The sequence below is a fragment of the Dromaius novaehollandiae genome, chromosome 20 (genome assembly GCF_036370855.1).
Source record: "Dromaius novaehollandiae isolate bDroNov1 chromosome 20, bDroNov1.hap1, whole genome shotgun sequence".
NCBI classification, from domain to species: domain Eukaryota; kingdom Metazoa; phylum Chordata; class Aves; order Casuariiformes; family Dromaiidae; genus Dromaius; species Dromaius novaehollandiae.
In genome coordinates this window covers 13592913-13612189 of record NC_088117.1, presented here as the reverse complement: position 1 = coordinate 13612189, position 19277 = coordinate 13592913, and the positions used below count along the sequence as shown (strand labels likewise).

General features: G+C 51.9%; 1 protein-coding gene across 9 annotated transcripts in view; it reads left to right on the top strand.

The window, feature by feature from the left end:
- Nucleotides 1-10702, top strand: part of MAPKAP1 (MAPK associated protein 1) — a 110054-nt gene extending 99352 nt beyond the window's left edge. For 4 of the 9 annotated variants that reach the window (XM_064523994.1, XM_064523993.1, XM_026100831.2 and 1 more), the window contains 2 exons: nt 7269-7366; nt 8859-10702. In XM_064523994.1, the coding sequence (XP_064380064.1) occupies nt 7269-7366; nt 8859-8984 (224 nt within the window). In that variant the 3' untranslated portion in view covers nt 8985-10702. Of the gene's footprint in view, nt 1-1038; nt 3124-4060; nt 4210-7268; nt 7367-8858 lie in introns of all 9 variants that reach the window. The other 5 variants (XR_010392418.1, XR_010392417.1, XR_010392416.1 and 2 more) reach the window with 5 other exon arrangements.
- The last annotated feature ends 8575 nt before the right edge of the window (nt 10703-19277 follow it).

Below are 19277 nucleotides of genomic sequence, written 5' to 3'. Positions count from 1 at the left end.
AATTAAATTGCCTGCTTTGCACCCTGCAGCTTAAGATTTCCTTTAAATCCTTATTCCATTGTTGCACTGGGGCTTAACAGAATGTTAACCTGGTAATAGGCACAGGGCCTCCCCATTATATGTCTCGCTATCGAGCGGTTCTGCATGACTAGTTAAAAAAGATGGCAAGAAGATTAATGAAAGCAGCCTAGTACAGAAGGGGGTAGGTACCTTTGCAAGACTTCTAGTGAGGAGATATTAGAGCTGAACCAGAGCTTGGCTTTTTCTTTATCCTGTGACCTTTGAACCTGCCTTACTGTCGAAAGCTGCCAGCAGAGCCGACGTTTTGATTGATGTTGCTACACGAGTCAGTCTTTCCCATTGAATTCCACATCTGCACCAAAATAGCTTTTCTAGCAGTATTCATACTGGCTGTAAGTGATAGGCAAAGTGATGGCTGAAATGCTTTTATGTAGTTTTCATTTAAAGCTAAAGGTATTTGATGTTTTCATTCAGTATTAAGTTCCTCCAGATTATGTATGTTGAATAACACTACCTTAATTAATTCATTATTGGATTATGAAAGGACCAAAAGCCTAGAGATTGTTTTAGTAAGGCGTGGTGGATTCTTGCTGCGAAGGTAGCTTAAATAAAGATGTGGCGTGTTGGATCGTAGCCCTGCGGTGGAGCTGGGGGAAACGGGACACAATTATCCATGTGCTCTGTGAAGGATCAGCTGTTTACACACAATATTTTTTGGTAGTTTCTAATATTAATGCTCCCATCTTGGATAGTGCAGTATGTGAAATAACAGAAGAAAGTACATGCTGGATAGGAGACTAATCACAGGTCGTGATCAAAGGTTAGGAACTAGACTCAGCAGAGAAAGTGTTGCAGACTCTAGCTTTGACCGAAAGAAATTTTGAAGTATATAATGGAAAGAAGTGGGTCCACATGCATGTGCATGTGTTATTTGCAGAGTAGTTAAATGCCTCGAAGGGAAAGGTGCGAAGTCACAGATGGCGCTTGCTTTTTGTTGTATTTTTCCATTTTTTACAGGAGGCTAAGGACGGCGCCCGGGTCACTGCCTCCCGGAGCAGCTGTCCTGCACGTGTCCCCTGCCGTAGGGCAGAAACCGGCACTGCTTTTGCTCTAGCACGGGAGAGATGGCCGATTCGACCACGTAGGTTCGGCGTTGATTTGTCAGGTTTCATCCACCGGAGAAGGTGGCTGGCAGCGAATCCGTCTGCCCGGCTGGAGGAGCAGCCAGCTTGGTCAAGGCGTTGCTGTCCGCGTCGGGTGGCGGGGGCGAGAGCAGCTCCGGCCTCGGTGCTGCGCAACTTAGCCAAAACTTATTAAATACCTCCAAGAGTCAATAGCCTTTTCATAAAAGTACTCTGGAGCACAATCAGGAGCGTGCATTGCCTCATCCTTTTAACAAATATGTTTTGTAGCCCTATTAAAAGGGGTCTTCATCTATCCTGTCAAAGCTAGTCTGCTGGGGTTTTTTAGTTTAATTACACTATCCAATTAAAACTCCGTGCTGCATTTTGATGCGCTTCTCCTTGGGCTTGAGTGGAGATGACATTTACAAGGCTCGCCTTCCGAGCAGACAATGGCGTGATTGATGAGGTGCAGGCGCCGGGAAGGAGGCGATTGCCATGTGGAAACTCTGCTTAGTGCCTTTTGATTTATTTATCATCTCCTTCCAAAACAAGGTTGCTGGTGAAGAGGTTTTGGGCAAGCCTCGGTTCCTCCTCAATTTTCACCATTCTTGAAAAAATCTTTATTAGTTTTCTGCCTTTGATAATAATTGAATGAAGAAATAAAAGGCTTTGAAAAAAGATTCCAGATGTGTGAATAGTTACCGTAATTTGACATTAAACTGGTCATACGCTGCACTTTCTTAATTGCAACTCTGCTTTCAGGACATCTGGAAACAAGGCATCCACTAATAGCAATGTTTTATAATGTGCCTATGGTAGAATATAAAGATCTGAGTTGTGGGGAAAGTGTTCTGGAAATACGCTGCTCCTGGAAAAACGGAATGGGCCAGTAAAACTACAGCTTTCCTTTAACTCTCCCCGGTGCATCACTCTTGCATCTGTATGGTTTGTCCCTACTCCAGCGCTGCCTGTGTCGAAGGGGTGGTCAGGTTTGCGGTGCAGGATCCCAGCTCTCCAAGTCGGTACGTTTTCCATTGACGTCGGTGGGGTCGGGATTTCATCCGTAGCTTCTACGGTAGTCGCTACTTTTGAGGTACAGATCAGCTCTAAAAAATGCACCCACTTCTCTTGGAGAAATATCCATTACACAAAATGGGCTTAACCCCACGTTTTGCACTCAGAGCAATATCCCCAGTAGATCTGTATCGCTGATGGAGCTCGGGACTGTGCCCCTGCTAGACCTAGCTGCTGCTGTGGTGCAGCTAAGACTCGTAGCATCGCCCTAGGCGCATAAGAGAAGTAAATGCGTCTCTTTTATAAAGCAAGATTTTTGCAGTAATGGAAAGGAGACAGGGGCTAATGAGTAGATGCAGGGATGGGGCTGCCGGAGGCAGGTGTCGGGGTCCAGGTGCCCCTGTTACCGCAAGTTTTGCGGGTGAGGTGCCCAGGGAAGGGACGGTGCCCAGCGCTGCTGCCCGTCCTCCTCACGTGGGTCGGGCCCTTTCGTCCACTAGTCTCAAACAACAAGAAAATGGATTCTCTAAATGAGTGGTTTTCTGCAAGAAACTTTTCCTCCTGTTATTTGTAAGTTTTCTTGTTCATTAGACGTTTATGAAAGCTGTTGTTTTGATGCTAATGCAATACTTGCATTTTTGTGGGACCTTCAGACCCTATTCCAGGGTCAGAGCATCATTTTTTGAAGCATCATATATGGATTCAAAATAGCAGAGTTCCTCCCCAGAGCTTTTAGATTAAATATAACACTGGTTGATGGAGAAATATTATATCATTTCATTTGGAAAGTTTTAAGTAAATTTACTTTTATTTTATTTTCATGATTCCTAGCCTGTTTACTAGTGTATTTTTAACTCTTTGCAATCCCTTCCAAGTCTGTGAGAAAAAGAACTCAAGATTTAGTCCTGTCGAAGTAACCCACTTTTGAAATGGTGAAAAGCTGCAGTCCTGTCGAATGATGGCCGTAAGTGTTTTGTTCTTCAGAGAGGTCTTTCTCTAGCTATTCATTGCACTACTATCTCTTAATTGTTGACTTCTGCCTTATGGCTCTGTAATGACAAAGCAATCATCAAGGTATATTGAAAAATTAACATAAATTTGCATTTCCCTGTGTTTGTTTTCTGTTTTGTCCAATTCATGAATATTCTTTTCATCCTTCATCTAATTAGTGATTTAATTCAGTGGTACTGTTTTAAAGAGTGGCACTGGCAAAAGAGAAAGAGCCTTTTCATACAGTCCGAGTTTGTGGAGGATGGGGAGAGGAAGAAGAAAAAACACTTCTAGTCTTGGCAGATTTAGTAAAAAAGCATTCTCTTTTATTATACAAAGTCATATACTCCCATTGTTTTCCAGGCAAGAGTGTATTTTTTTAGACTATGTCTCTGCTAAAAAGAGTTTGTTACTGTGATTAAAAAGTGCAAATTTGCTTTCACCTGTATAAATTAAAGTATGATGGACTTTAAAAAGCTTTTATATAGTTTTCCAAGATTGTAGTTTGCAGCAATTTGCAAAAGATTTCCCAATTCTAGGGACTTTAATTTAGCAGTATTTCTCCCCTGCTGCCTGTAAACCCAGTGAAACAGTGGTATGTCGGGGGTCAAAGCACAGGATGCAGATTGCTGTTTGCATGAGCATGGTCTCACCAAACCTCGTGGGAAAGGCAGGCGTGAAAAATGCGGGCAGTAAGTATGCATGCGGCTGTGCCGCTGGATTTGGAAGGTTTATTTTTTATGCCATAGCTAGCCTCTTTCTTCACTTTTTTGGCAGTAATAATGAAAATTAGGAGACATGCCAAACAGTTGAATTCACAACATAACGCTGAAGGGGTAACTGAGCTGTCCTCTTTCCTGTGAATCAGCGTCTTGCCCTTCCGTCTGAGTCTGTTGTGCGCTTTTCTTCAGGTGTAACCCACACGGGGACTCATTAGCATTCGAAGGTTAGAAAAGATTTATCAAAAACAGAGCTAAGGTCAAAGGGCGCCTGCGCCAGCTCTCTCCGGCAGTGAAGAGGATGGAGGGGCTCGGTGAAGCAGCAGCTAACCAAGACGGAGGTAGGTCTAAGCCAGGATGCTGGTTGCTGTTAGCGGGTGACGGCGCGGGGCCGGTTCGCGTGCCCGGAGCAGGACCGGGGGAGTAATCGGATATACGAGTTAGCTGCTTAGATCTGTTGAACTCGCGTTATAGGTTGTCCATATGTCATGACGAAAACTTGTTGTAACAGATGAGTTTCTAGAATTGCACTTGCTTTCCAAAAATGTTATAGCAGCTAAAAATATACATGGGGATAACATGTGCTTTCCAGTTCTATAGCTGATAAATGCTGATTGCAAAATACTAAAATTTCCCCGTGTTCAGTTAACTCTTGACATCAGGTACCAGACACAAGCGCTCGCTCACACCCTTTGCTTCCGCAGCTCACGTTAAATATGCTTTTTGGAGGTCTCTCTATAAGGCAGTGAAAGACAGCACCGATGTTTGCTGGAGTTGAACACTTGCCTTTCCAACAAACTGAAGGACAACAAACCATTATTCATGTAGGAGGGACTGTAATGAAGCCATTCACACCAGATCTGCTTTTATTTTAATTCTAGCATTGTGTATGGTAGAAACCACTTGAGCTACTGTTGTTTGCTACCAAATATTCTTATATGGAAATACAAAAACATTGGACTTCCTATTGATCTCTGAATTGTCAGGGGCGGTGTTCTATTGGAAAGAGGTACATCACACATTTAAGTACTCTTGGAAATGGAAATCAATCTCACAATTCATAAATTCCATCTGGCTGGAAGAGTAGCAGAACAAAGTGCCAGTTATGTTTTCAATGAACTAATATTTCATGCAGTAATAGTGTAAGGTGGACATGGCAGCACATAAACATAATACTATAACGGGGCTTTCTAAAGAAAAGTCTTTTTAGCTTCTTTCCAGTAAATCAGCTGTCAGAGTGCGTAATGCACTATGTAGCCCGCGCCGCAGACTGCGCGTAGCTGCGGCACGCACCGCGCATCGGGGCTTTATACCCAAGCGCGGAGGCAGTTTTGTGTTGCCCTGTGACTCCTGAGATGCGTTCCAGGAGCACAAGTCCGTGTCTGAGCCAGCACCTTGCCCCAAAGGTGGGAGCCGGAGCGGCTTGCAGGGCGGGTGCCGGGAGCCTGTGCGCTGCCCCGGCCGTGCCGGCGGCATCTCGGCGATGCCGGGAGCCTCCGCGGCGGCACCGCGGGGAGCTGGGCGTATCGCGGAGACCCGGCGAGCTCCGTCCCTGCCGCAGCGTTCGTCAGAGCTGCCGGCGGCATCTCTTGCTCTAGTTGTTACCAGAAGAGCTGACTCCCTGCAATCCTGGAACGAGCACTTGGACTAAAGTTGCGTTCTGCTTCCGTCAGCTGTGTAAATACTCTAGCCGGAGAGAAGGAATAAATCACTGGGTTAAAAGAAAGACGGGGATACTGAGGAAGGTGTCTTCACCAGACGCAGCGAAGCCCATGGTCGCACTGAGATTTCTTACTGATGTGCCGTTCTGTGGCTCTGCGCCTTCTCCCCCCTCGGCCACGTGCTGCAGGACAGCAGAGCTCTGGGAAAAGCACCTCGTTGGCGCGTGGAGTTTTTGTTCTTTCTCCGTCTGATGCAGGTCGTGTTTCCTCTACCGACGTGGCAGCAGCGCTGCAGCGCGAGGCCCCGTCCCCGTTTAGGTGGAGGGTCTGTGCCGGTGCAAAAAGCCCTCCTGGAATCCTCTGGAGCGTATTTTCTGCCATTTTTATCTTAATTTTCAGGAGTCAGGTGGCGTAGCCGTATTTAATATTAACCCTTTCAGAGTCGCCGTCAGCCCTGCGCCGGGGCCGGGCACGGGGCACTGCCGTCCCGCGTGGCTCGCAGCTGCGAGCACCAGCATTGCTCCTGCCACTGGGGCAGCGGGTGTCAGATGATTTGAAGAGGGTTTTGTTGTTGTTTTGGGGGGGGGGGGTTAGGCACCTTTTCAATATAGAATTTATATTCCAGATTAGGGCATCGTAATGCTGCTTAATTAACATGCCACAATAAAATACTCAGGTCTCAAATTTTCCAGCCGCAGATCTGGAGCATACCTTGGTCTCTTTTGGGAAATCTGGAGAAACAGATAATGTAAATAAGACTTCAGATTAGCCTTCAGGAAAGAGGTGAATTTACAGTAACGTGGTTGTTAGTTTATGGATTATTAACTTTGCCTTTTGAACTGAATAAATTATGTGAAAACTGATGGAAAGGCCTAATATACTGAATTTGTTTAATTTTTATTTTGAAACCATGAATGTCCATACAAGTGAAGGGTATTTTGCCTTCCTACATGTTTTGCCTATAGACCTTTGTGTTAAGCTGTCCCTCCTGTCCTGCACGCCTTACTTTTAAAGGTCACTAGCTTCTGTGCCGTTCTCCAGCGGCAGCCACGGAGGTTTCCCCAGCTGTCGCCAGATCATGTCCGTTTAATCACTTGAAACCTCCGTTTGGGACTGAGCAGCAGTGCAGCCCACCAGCTCGGTACTACATAAATAAGAATTACGGTTGTGCTTTAATTTTGATTGTTCTGCTTGTAGCAAGTGGGATTCCTGGTTTTGAATGTCTTTTTCATAGTATCAGTGTTGCATCTTTTACATCTTAAAATTACATTTTCCTTTGCCTTGAGCACCTGAGTGGGTTTGGGTGTTGTTTTGGGGAGAGGCTTTTGGAGTGATAATGCTGGGGTTAACTGGCCTTTTATTTTAAATATAACGCTTATCTTCTACATGTGATGATTATACAGCGAATAGTTACGTCGAGTAGTTCTAATGTGGTAGTTTGACTGAAATATAGTCCTGGGCTGAACGGGAGCTAACTAGCCATTTGATAGATTTTTGCATTTCCTGCAGTGGGGATGTGATGGGAAAATGAACTTCATTGAACGGAGTTCAGCTGCTCCTGTAAGCCACCACTTGCCTTAAATTGAAATGACATGAGAAGCCTGTCAGCGTTTCATTACTTCCTTCTGTTGTGCTGATGGTATGCTAAGATCACCATCTGTGTTTTTCTTCTGTCAGGCACACAAGCGCTGCCGAAACTTTGGAGGAATATTCTGAACATTTTTTTCTTATCTTCGCAGGTCATGCAATATTTAAACTTACATATCTAAGCAATCATGACTACAAACACCTTTACTTTGAATCAGATGCTGCTACCGTCAATGAAATTGTGCTGAAGGTGAGTTTTAAATTTTAACGTGACCCAAAATTCTGGGTGTTGTTGCCGCTCGTTCGACACGAAGGTGTCTGCGAGGTTCAGGGAGCGCTTCCCGAGGGATTCCCGGGGCCGCCGGGGAGCAAGCGAAGGGACTTGGGCAGGGGAATATCAAACACAAATTCCCTTACGCTGCAGCGTCTCTTACAGCCAGCGTTAATGTTACACAAAGGGCCTCCAGTAAAATTATCAGCCCGTCTGTGACATGGCAATAGTTTTCATGGCCGCGGATGGATGCCGGTGTATGACTCCAGCACCGGATCGAGCAGAGGGTCGTCAGCTCGTCAGGGCACCACCTCTCCCCCTCTTTTTTTTTTTTACATACGTGTTTTCCAAATGCACGTCTTCATACAAAACAAAAATACTATTTTTCACACTCTGGTATTTTACAAGAATACTTTATCAAACTGCTTGCTGCTCTTATAGCTCAATACATACACAGACTGATTTACCGTCTGAAACAGATTGTCATAGCACTGTCGGAGGATTAAGCCCAGTTTTTTGCAATCCATTATTTTGTAGCAATTCAAAATTTAAAAAATAGTAATTTTTGTGTGCCATCCCTTATGCTTGCTTTTATTTCCCATGTGAAGCTCACAAGATTGCTGAATAACTGACATGATAAAATATTTTGATTAATACCATAGAAGGTGAATGTATATATTTTTATACTTAATTCATGAACTTAGGCAAAATGTTTTTGCCCCTACTTTTGGCTCAGATAAACTATTGTAATCCAGAACACTTGACAAATTTGAGGCCCTTCATAAAAGAAGGCTAAAGAGATAGATTTGCTATGAATAACATGAATATTCAAGAGAAAAATATTATTGAACAGTACTTTTTTTCTCAAGTTTTCAAATTGTTTATATAGAACATTTTCTGGTTTTGTGCATAAGTTACCAGTTTATTTCCAATTCCATCAGCATTAGGAGATGCAGAGAAATCAGACTTCTCAAATTAGGCTTTTTACATGATCAAGTGAGAAAGACTGAGGCTTTATTGACCATGAAAATTCCCTATATTTTTATGCCTTAAGCTGTAATATGCAATGAAAGTGAAACACTCTACAGTGCATAAAATTGTGCAAGTTTTAAGCCACAGCATATTAACCAGCTAATGGTGGACCAAAGGGCATTTTTATCTTTTTGATTCCTGCATTAACCTTCCATTAAAATTATCTATGTGATTATCACAAAGCACTGGAGATAATAAATTTAGGGAATAGCCGGCTTGTTAAATATCATTTAAAAATGCTTTCATCAAGTAAAATGTGCCAAAACACGGGGAAACTCCGAGACGAGCTGAGTATGCAAACATCATAATGGAAGAATTATTTTTATTAAAGCCGATAAAATCCTTTACTGAAGCCCATTACTGTGTTAGACCAGCGCGGTGGGTTGCCGGGGGCTGCTCCCCGGTGCCCGCGACGTTCATCCCGGTGCCCGTTTTCCAGGTGAACTACATCCTGGAGTCGCGAGCGAGCACGGCCAGAGCAGAGTATTTTGCTCAGAAACAAAGAAAACTGAGCAGGAGAACAAGCTTTAGCTTCCAGAAGGAGAAGAAATCGGGACAGCAGTAGCGGCCAGCCCGGAGGAAACCTGCCTGCCTCGGAGGAGGAGGAGAAGCTCCCGACAGCCGGAGACAGGTGGGAGCGGGAGCTACAGCGTCCTGTTGCCAACAGGCAGGAGCAGCCAGGGAAGAAAATCGGTATTATCCAGTCTCTCACGGTTGGTAGATTATCCCTCGTTGGTGACGGGAAGTCTCCCCTGTGACACAAATAAAGAGCCATATCAGCCGGAAAGAAGACTGTTACGCTTCAGGTTCCTTTGATTAGAAATAAGAGAATGACGTAGACTGGCATCATTTAATTACTGTATTATGTACAATCACAAGAAGAGATGTGATTACGTATTATTTCACAGCCTGGTTAAAATAAATTATATACATCTGTAATACACCCACGTACACACAGGTATTGCTTGTGACATGATCAAATTTCTAAAAACAAAATGTAGGACAAATGTATCCATTTTTACTATTAATAAACAGATGTAATCTTTCTCGAGGTCCATATGATGCACAGTTCTTTGGGGGGAGGCTGCAGTCCCAGATGGCTCCACTTCTGTTGCTGAAGTGCAGGAGGCAGCCGCCAGCCAGGAGACCCGGTGGCCGTTGCAGAGCAGCTGATTTGTGAAGAAATGTTTAGACAAGTCTTTTTTTGTTCTGCTTTTTTCACAAATACTTTTACTTAACTCTGCTTCTCTGCTTTGCGTACGTTGTATTGGACGTTGCTTGCCTCCGGGCAGCACGATGCTTTGAAAACCAAGGCAGCGTTTCCGCAATTAAAACGAGCGCACCTTCCCGGATGCAGGACCTGCAGTGGTTTTCAGAGCACGAAGCAGCGGGCGCGTGTCGCTGCTGAGCTAGGAGCCTGCTCTTGCTCTTTGGGACAGCTTTCACCCCAGGACTGAGAAATACTTTCGCCTTTTTTTAGCATTAGATGAGTCTTTAAAAATAAAAATGAATATCTGCTTTGTACTGGGATTTATAACTATTCTGGCCTTGTTCCTCCTTGATACGTCGGGGACCGTGCGAACGGGAGTGCTGGGAAGCGGAGCTGCGTTTCGGTTTCAGTTCACCAGAGGTCTCTTTTATCAATTTCTGAGTGGCTGAAGCTGGAGCTCTCTGAACTGTTGCAGTGGATTTTGTATCAAGAAAATGCCTCCGGTACTAAGAGGCCGTTTAAAAGACCACTGACCTCCGCGGAGACCCGCAGCACTCCGATTTCTGCAGGTCGGGCCGAGTAGCTCCTCCACCGTCCCTCTCCGCACGGAGACTGGCCTGCAGGCAGCCTGACCTGCTGCAATTTCATACTTCGCTTTTGTATAAAAAAAATCTTTCTGAGCCTTAACATACAGTCTAGGAATAAACACTAAGGCAGAGAGCTCTATTTGTCAGTTATATGTTACATTTAAGTTCTTGATTTTTAAACTTTTAGCTTGTTCCATTGGAAGAAAGTGAGCGAAGCCTTCCCGGAGATGCTGTCAGCGTGTCCCCTGTCCTCGCCACAGACCGAGAAGGCCTTTCTTTACTGTACAGTCTTCCATGATTATTACTCAGCAAAGGATAAACAAGAGAAACAATATTTTATAGTATGATATTACATTTTTAAATGTTTTATATGCACAATTGCAGCATAGACACAATGGAGAAAGAACCTTCAAATAATGCAATGTAAATGACTCCTTTAATCAAGTTTGTGAACTATTTAACATTAAAGTTGTTACGTGAATGTTCTTTTTGCCACCTAGTTTCAATTATTTTTAACTGAACTAAAAAATTGCCTGCTTTCATGTGAGAAACTGCATAATACATAAACTACATTGTTTTCATGACCGTAATGCTGTTGCCAGGAGCTTATATTTAAATATTGTAAGTGGGTATTCAGTGTGTTTGCCTTTAGCTTTCGGTGACACCTTAAGATCGACATAATAAGAAAACCTCGGCTGTCTGAACTATGAAGAAGTTTGTGGGCACGTAGGTGCCCGCCGGGCCGGTGCTGCTGTTTGCAGGTGCGTTTGCACGGAGGGACGCGCTGCTCTTCCCGCGCTTCAGCTGCCCGGGTCAAATCCTGCCCCAGCTGCTGCGGCAGTTCTCTGCTTTTACCTACTTTTTCCGCGCAGCAGCATCCGTCTGCTGTGTGATGCCGATGGGAGCGGCGGGCACCGTGATTCTGGCAATGCCGGGCGTTTTGAGGGACGATAACCTCTCCCTCATAATAAACATTTCCTCCATTTTACCCTTGCTGAAAGAGTTAAAGCGGCGCTCGCGCTTGCAGTGTGTGCACAGCTGAGCACGAATCCATCACAGGCTGGTCTTTCCCTGGTAGTTGTAGATTTAATTGATTCAGATGGGCATTCAACTGGGTCAGAAAGCAAGCTGTTCGCCGCGTGCCTCGTTACCAGGCTTCGGCGGAGCAGGGTGGCTGCTGCCTCCCGTAGCGAGGATGACTCCTCGCTCGAGCACGGCACTGTGCGTTGGCAGCATCAAAGTTTTTCTGAATTTTCCCTTATTTCTGGGGCCCAGAGGGGACCTGGCTTATTTGTGCATCTGAGGTTTTATGACCGGCTGCATGTCACGTAGCGAAACCTGCGCTTGCAGAAACCACCTGCGAGCGCGTGCACTGAGCGCGGTGCTGGCAGCCGGCAGCGTCTTGCTGCCGCAGCCCCGTGCGGGCAGGAGCCGGCAGGGCCCTCGCTGGCACCGCTGCTGCCGCCGGCTTCGCCTGGGACGCGCTGCTCCCTGCAGAGCCGAGGGCACCCGGCGGCAGCTCGGGCCCCTTTTGGGCAGGCTCCCGGGGTCGTCTCTGTCGTGGGGGGGCTGGAACGTCGTCTGAGATCTGCAGAAGGATGAAGTGACTGATGAGCGCGGGGTCCCTGCCGTATTCCTGCTCTTGCTGCGGCAACATCTGGGATGTGGTGCTGATACAATATCCCGTGGGCTGAATAATATGGCCAGTGATTACTTAAAGCAATATATAATACATGTGCAAAAGCTGCTCTATACAGCTATCGTGCCAAAAGCCTCGTTGTTTAACACACATAATTAAGCCTCTGTTTCAAACCAGATTGATACGTTTCATATTTACGTTCAAACAGAGAAAAATCGCATGCTCTTCAGCAGCACCTCCAGCTCATTCTAGGAGCCCGAAACTCCCACCACGGCAGCGCTGATTTCTGCCGGGCAGAAGTAAATGCTGCCGCTCCTGGTGCTGGGGTTTCTCGTTGCCCCAGCACCGCTTTCCCTTTGCTGCCGCGGCTCACGTCCACCCGCCGGGAGCCCGGCAGCCTCCGTGGGGTTTCGGCGCGTTAGGGGATGCACCGAGACGCCGGGTGCTTTGCAAGGGGTTCGCCCTGAGCCCGTGGGGAGCCGGGTGCCGGCCGCGGTGCCGGGGCCATGCTGGGCCCCGGAGGCTGCTGCCGCCCGGGAGCCGTCGCGCGGGGCCCGGGTGCAGCCCTGAGATTAATGGGGGGGGTTATTTATGGAGACACGTTTGTAATGGGCCCATGAATTTCATGGAAATGTGCTGCCGTGGTGGCGCGCGGCGCGAGGCGCCCGCTGCTGCTGCTGCTAAAATTAATGCCCCTTAAATCACAGCGGCTCCCCGGGACGCGGCACCCGGCGCGAGGGTGCAGGGCCCGGGGGGGCAGCGCCGGCCCCGCGGGACCCGTCCCGGTGCAGCTGCCCGGGCCAGCACCAGCCCCCCCTGCACCCAGGGTTAAGCCCTGGTGTGTTTTATTCTCCGCACACACCTCCGCTTAAATGCAAAAAAAAACCACCACAGCACCTCAACAGGGTGTTGTTCGCTCTAAAAACCCTGAGCATGATTTGTGAACTCTCACAGCCTTGGTAATCTCATCAGAGTAATGGGATTATATTTCAAATCACCATGGCCTGTTCATTACACATTTAAACTCCTTTGACAGAGGAAAAGTTAAATAAAATGTGTGCGTCAGCCCTGGTTGACTTTCCCAGTTCTCTTTCTTGATTAGACAAACAGATGCTGAGCTCCAAAATGAAAAAATAATGTGCTCATTTATTCATTTTTCTGACACGTCACGGTAGATTTTTAGCTGCAAATGAGCCCCTCCCCGGCGGGCAGCGCAGGGGTCAGCGCGTGCCGGCGCCCGCTCGGAGCCCGCGGGAAGGGCTGGGGGGGCCCCGCCGCCGCCCTGGGGCCTCGCTCCGAGCAGCCCAGCCAGCACCGTGGTCAGGGCGGGGGGTGAGGCTGGGTCCAACCGGGGCACCAGGGTTTCGCAGCTGGCCGGTGCCGCGATGCCGACGTCCTCCACGATGCCGACATCCTCCGTGATGCTGAAGCCCTCTGTGATGCCGATGTCCTGCACGATGCCGATGTCCTGCACGATGCCGATGGCCTGCACGATGCCGATGGCCTCTGCGAGACCCGGGCAGCTCTGAGCCGTCCCTGCGGATGCTTCAGCCTCTTTCCAGCTCCGTTAGCAAATCCCCTGCCCAGGGAGGGTGTTGGGGTGCCATTAGGAAGCCGAAACACCAGATCCTTAGAAAGATGCCAGCAACCACCACTGCTGCCAGGAGAAGGCAATCGCGCCATAACGAAGCGGTTATTAATGAGCGCCTGCCAGGCTGTCATTAATCCAAGCTTTTCGGGGTCACGGACGGCGGCAAGCGCCCCGCTGGCACCGAGCCGGGCGCGGAGGTTGCCGACCCGCCGGGCTGCACCAGCTGGGCAGAGCCGAGGGGCCCCGGGGCGGCTCCGGCCCCGCTCCGTGGCCTCGTGCCGGCGCTGGCGCCGGGCAGCACCAAGCTCGTTAAACGCCATTAGCGCGGCCCGTTAGCCCAGGTGCCTCGTGCGGGCTGTGCCGTAGTGCAGCGCGGAGCCGCCGCGGCTGCTCCAGCACCGTCGCCTCGGCCCTCCTTGGCGACCCGCTCCGATACCACAAACCTGCATCCGACCCCACAGTATCCCAGATTACCTATAATGAGTTAAATAGGTTTTTTTTTTAGAAGCTTCTTTCCGCGCTGACTGCCACACTGTCACTGCGACTTAATTAGGGAGCCCTCGCTGGAGAGCTGGGAATAAATGCAGCTACAGAGACATATCTATGTATAAATGAAAAAAAGCCGCCACCGCAGGTCACACCAGGCCTTCCACTCGCTCGCCCTGGTACGAGCATTTGTAAATAGCGCTGCCGTGCTGGTTTCTAAGTGCAAGGCTAATGCTGGAGTGCTTGAATTAATAGTGACGCACACCTTTCATTATTGCTATTAAATTAGGTGCTGGGCGCTGATGGATTCACTTGTTGCTGAACTAAAAGCCTCGGCGATGCGGGTGTGCGCATCCATTTGGTTTTACAGCGGATTTAGGTCTTAATGTCACGCCAGCCAGAACCGAGCGCGTTTAATTAGTGAGACGAGCCCCCGCCCGCCGGCCCCCCCGACCCCGGAGCCGTCGATCCCGCGTGCATGCCTCCTGCCCGGGATGAGGCCGCCGGCCGACGACTCCCACGGCCCTGGAGCATCCGCCAGGACCAGGGCACCCGCAGTCCCCGGTGCAGCCGGAGCTTTTGCCAGGCGCCTTGTGCAGCCCCTGGGCGGGGAGCGGAGCCCTCGTCCCCTTGCAGCCGGGCGCAGCTCCCGCTGGGCAGCCCCGGCCGAGCCCGGCTCAGCGAGGAGGCGACGGCAGCTCCCGTACGCGGGGTCCTGCTCGGAGCGGGGCCTCGGGCCGGTGTGGGGCAGCTGCATGCGGTGCCACGGCGAGGGGCCGGCGAGGGGCCGGCGAGCGCGGCTTTGTTCGGCGCCGCCGTTCCCACTCCTCGCGTGCCATCTTGAGGCCGCCGACCGCAACCCGCGGGAGCCCACGGCCCGCGCCGAGACCCCGCGGTGCAGCCGGGGACCTGCTGGGAGAAGCACCCGGACCAGGCGGCAGCTCTTGCAAAACGTAAGCCCCTGGTTGCTGAAAGCAGAAATATTTTAATGTCGTGTTTCCATGTGAATTGCATTTCAGGATTTAACAGCCTTTTAGCACGCCTTGAAACCTCAGTACTATGAAAGTTATAACGCGGGGCCGTGGAGCCGGGTGAGATGAGCTGCTCGGCTTTCCCAGCTGCGCTGCACTGAGACAAGGCGCCGTGTGCTCCGGCAGCTCTGCAGCCCCTTCCGCGGATCTCCAACACTGAGCAGGTGCCGGAGGGGAGCACCGCGGCCCCGCGCCCGGGCAGGATGCGCGCTGCACCCACAGCAGCAGCAGGACACGCGTGGCACCCGTGCCTGGCGCAGGACACGTGCTGCATCCACGCCTGGGCAGGACAAGTGCTGCATCCACGCCTGGGCAGGACACCCGCGGCACCCACGCTTGGTGCAGGACACGTGCTGCATCCACGCCTGGGCAGGACACGTGCTGCATCCACGCCTGGGCAGGACACACGCTGCACCCGCAGCTGGGCAGGAGGCAGGCTGCACCTGCAGCGCCTTCGCCCGCCAGCCAGCGCGGCTCCTTGCAAGGGCTCGGCAAGAGCCGGGTGCTCCGAGCCCGCGGGAAACCCGCTGCGGCCAAGGGCTGACCCGCAGACCCGGTCTGGCAGCGGCGGCGGCACAGGAGCGCGGCGGCCGGGACGCACGGCTGCGGCAGGGCACCGGTGCCCCCCCCTTCCCGGTGCGGCCGGGGCCGTCACCTCGCCTTTGGCAGCCTGCGCCCGCGGGGGCTCGCGGGAGGCTGCGCTGGTGGCCCGCAGGTCAGAGGCGGCTTCTGGCACGGGAAGGACTTTCCCATTTCCCCACAAAACGACAATAACGGCGAAGCGGCCTGCGCCCTGCTCCCGCATCCCTGCGAGCCGGGACCCACGCACAAGGCTGCTTACGGCAGCGAGCTAAAACGGGCAGAGAAATCCCCCGGCACATGAAAAGGCCTGGCAGCGCTAGGGACGAGCTGCTGAACCGGCTCAGCGCCTGCCAGCGCTTGACGGGCAGGAATAATCCAGTTAGTCCAACATCGGTCCCGGAGAAAAGAGCGGAAGAGCCGAAAACGGCTGCAACTGATGAAGAATAGGAACATGATCAGCGCCAGCTCACACGGTTTTATGGAAAGTAGGTCTTGTCAAAAAATTTGGTTTCGTTCTTCTAATTTGAAAGTTTAACTAATAAAAGTAAGCGAGTAGCTGTGGCACGCTTCGGCTTCTGTTAGGCATTTGATTTAATAGTACGTGACGTTTTGATTAAAAAATTAGCTCTATATAATATCAATACAGCCCACATTAAAAGGATTAAGAATTGGCTGACTGACAGGTCTCAGAGAGTAGCTGTCAATGGGGAATCGTCACCAAACGAGGATATTTGCCGGTTTCAGCCACGATCGGGGAATAAATGCGACGTCACTGCTGGGCGGATTCGCAGCGGCGGGCAGCGAAGTGGGCGATGCCGCTGTGCCCCGCCGGATGGGAACGGTGCGAGCAAAGCGGTTTTCTCCGGGAGATTTATTCCCCTGCCGCCGCGGGCAGCCAGCCCGGCGGAGAGACGGAGCCTGCGCGCCGGGGCCGCCGCTCGCTGCTGCAGCCAGTGCCAGGCACGTTACATTTTTGAGGAAATCGGAAAGTAAGGGAAATATAAACAGATACTCGGTCAACAGCACAGTCACTTAACCCGCGCGGAGCCCGCGCAGGAGCCCGGCAGCAGCGGGAGCGGGGCTGAACCGGCTGCGGGGCGGTGCGGGGCCGGGGGCCGCGCTCACCCGGCGTTGACGGAAGAGTTACAGCGCTGACCGTGATGGATGCGCTCGGAGATGCGACTGTTCGGGCTAAAGCAGAACCAACTGTTATAATATTTTAAATGTCAGCAAAGTGCAGCTCAGCTCGTGCTGAATTACGAGGGAATTTCTCTGATCCCCGGCCAGGGAGGTGCTATGTCACGCTCCATGAATTTGGGGTGATTTTACAACGCTGGAGCCCCGGCTGCAAGGGAAGATGCTCTCAAAGCGCCTGCGAAACCCAGGCGGAAGCTCGCGGGAAGGATCCCGCTGCCAGGCCACAGCCGCAGGGGCTTCCCCAGGGAGAGGGCTCAGGTCCAGGCTCCGGGAATGCCACCGGGGATGGGGATGCAGCCGTCTTCCCGGCTTCGTTTCCCTCAGGACCAGCGCAGGGGCCCCGAGCGAGCGCCCGCGGTTGGGGGCACAGAGCCCCTAAGCGTGGCTCTACCCAGCCCCAGGGAGCTGCCACGACTCCCAAAGCGCTTTTTAAGGCTATCAAATTTCTGCTGCACAGAGAGATCCCCCGCAGATGTCACTGCAAAAATGGGATCTGAAAGCGCTATCTATCGCCTCTTCTGCCGCGAGCTTCGATTTCAGATACCGTCACCCCGTAATAACTGGGCACCGATAGCTGCCTCTGCACGAGCCCCGCTCATTGGAAAGCGTGCCATTACACCTCCAGTAATTGTAAATATTGCAAAGTGCTCGAGTCAGCAGTCCTGCTGAATTTTGCTTTCGACATCTGCAACCCTATAAATCTTTGTCTCCTTCAGGTGAACTGTGCTCTCCGCTCAGGCTCCAATTTACATCCCTCAGCGCAGCCGCGGGCAGCAGAGCCGGGCCGGCGCTGGCCCCCGCCTCCCGCCCAGGCCGCCCTTCGCGCAGCGCCCGCTGCCGCCCCGAGCCGGGGGGGCTGGCAGGGAGCCCCCGCAGCCTCGCGCCGCCAGCCCGGCTCCAGCGGGCGATTCGGTGCCGTGCAAGCGGTGCTGCTTTGGGGAGCGCTGCGCCCCATGAGGGATGCTGACCTGTGCCCTGTGACGGATGGTGACCTGCGAGGGATGCGGACCTGCGCCCTGCGAGGGATGCGGACCCGCGAGGGATGCGGACTGGCGCCACGCTGGACCAGCTCCGCCGGCCGGGCGGCAGCATCGCAGCAGCGAGCCTGGGGGGCAAGGGACAGTCCCGCGCCACCACAGATGCCACCGTGGGCAGGGACGGGGGGTCCAGAAAGCCGCGAGGGACCCGCCGGCCTCTGCAAAGCCCCGGCCAGCAAAGCAGGCCCAGCCGCAGCCCCGCAGGCAGCCGCACCGCAACAGGGCCCTTGGCTCCCGGCTCAAGGGGCTTCGTGTCTAAAGCCTTATATTTAGCAAACCTTCACTGGGCTTTTTTTTTGTTTTTTAATTGTTTTCAAAACAGATTTCATGTGGTCCCAAAATGAGACCATGATTGTAAATTAAAGTGTAATTAGCCTTTACGCTTTTATATTCATTAACTCTTCTCTGCTAATGATGCAGAGGCTGGAGCACAAACCCAGCATTATGAAACCACATCCAGGAAATAAAATAGTGATTTAGATAATGGCCAGAATGTATTGCTACTTACACATAATTAAACAAATGCTCAATTTACACTTGGAAACATGAATGAATGTTGATTAACCCCAGCCCAACGATTCCGCTCGCATTCGGTTAAGTGGTGGCTCTGCTCCGGGGCTGGCGGGGAAGGCGGCAGCCCCCGGCCCCGGCACCTGCCCGGCACAGGTGCTGCTGCCGCGCGGCCGGTGCGGGTTCTCCGCACGCCTGCGGCTCTGCCGGGCGCCGGCGGCCGGTGCCAAGAGCGATCCATGGCTGCGGGAGCTTGGCCCGGGTTCACCGAGCGCGCGGTGCATTAGCAGCCGGATCGGGCTCCTGGCAGAGCCGCAGGGCCCCCGCGGCCAGAGCCGGGGACAAGGCACTTGCGGCGAGGTGCTGGGACCCGGGAGAGGCGCAGGCAGCCGAAGCACCGGGGCTCCGGGGAGGTTTCCCGTGCGTGCCGCAAGATGCCGGACGGTGGCACGGCCGCCTGCCCGCTGCTCCCGCGACGAGCGCCCAGCCCCGCCGAGGCTTTGTCTCCTTGCTCCGCGCAGCGCAATCGCCCTCCGCCTCCTGCCCTCAAACGCATCAGTTACTATGGAGACACTGCTTCGTTAGCGCGGGAGGAGCCTAACGAAGTCCGCTTGTGCAGGATAACGTTATTTTCTGCTGCAGGCAGGGACACGAGGTGTGCGGGGGCCAGGCGCTGTGCCCCCCCGTGCTGGGCCTGGTCAGCCCCGCAAGCCCGAGATGCTCAGCATCCCAGCACTGCCGCTGTGCCAGAAACAACGTGTCCCAACCCACCCTCGTGCCCCTGCAAGCCGTGCCGCGGGGAGCTCGCCGGGCGCTGGGGGCCCCGCAGGAAGGAGCCGGGTCGAGCGCCAAGCAGGGGCCCCCGCGGCTTTTCCCGGTGAAGTCAGAAGCGGGCTCAGCGCCAGGCCCGACGCAGCTTGCAGAGCTCGCCGGCGTTGGCTGCGCGCGGGGCCCCGCTCGGGCGGGGGGCCGGCGGCCGTGCAGCAGC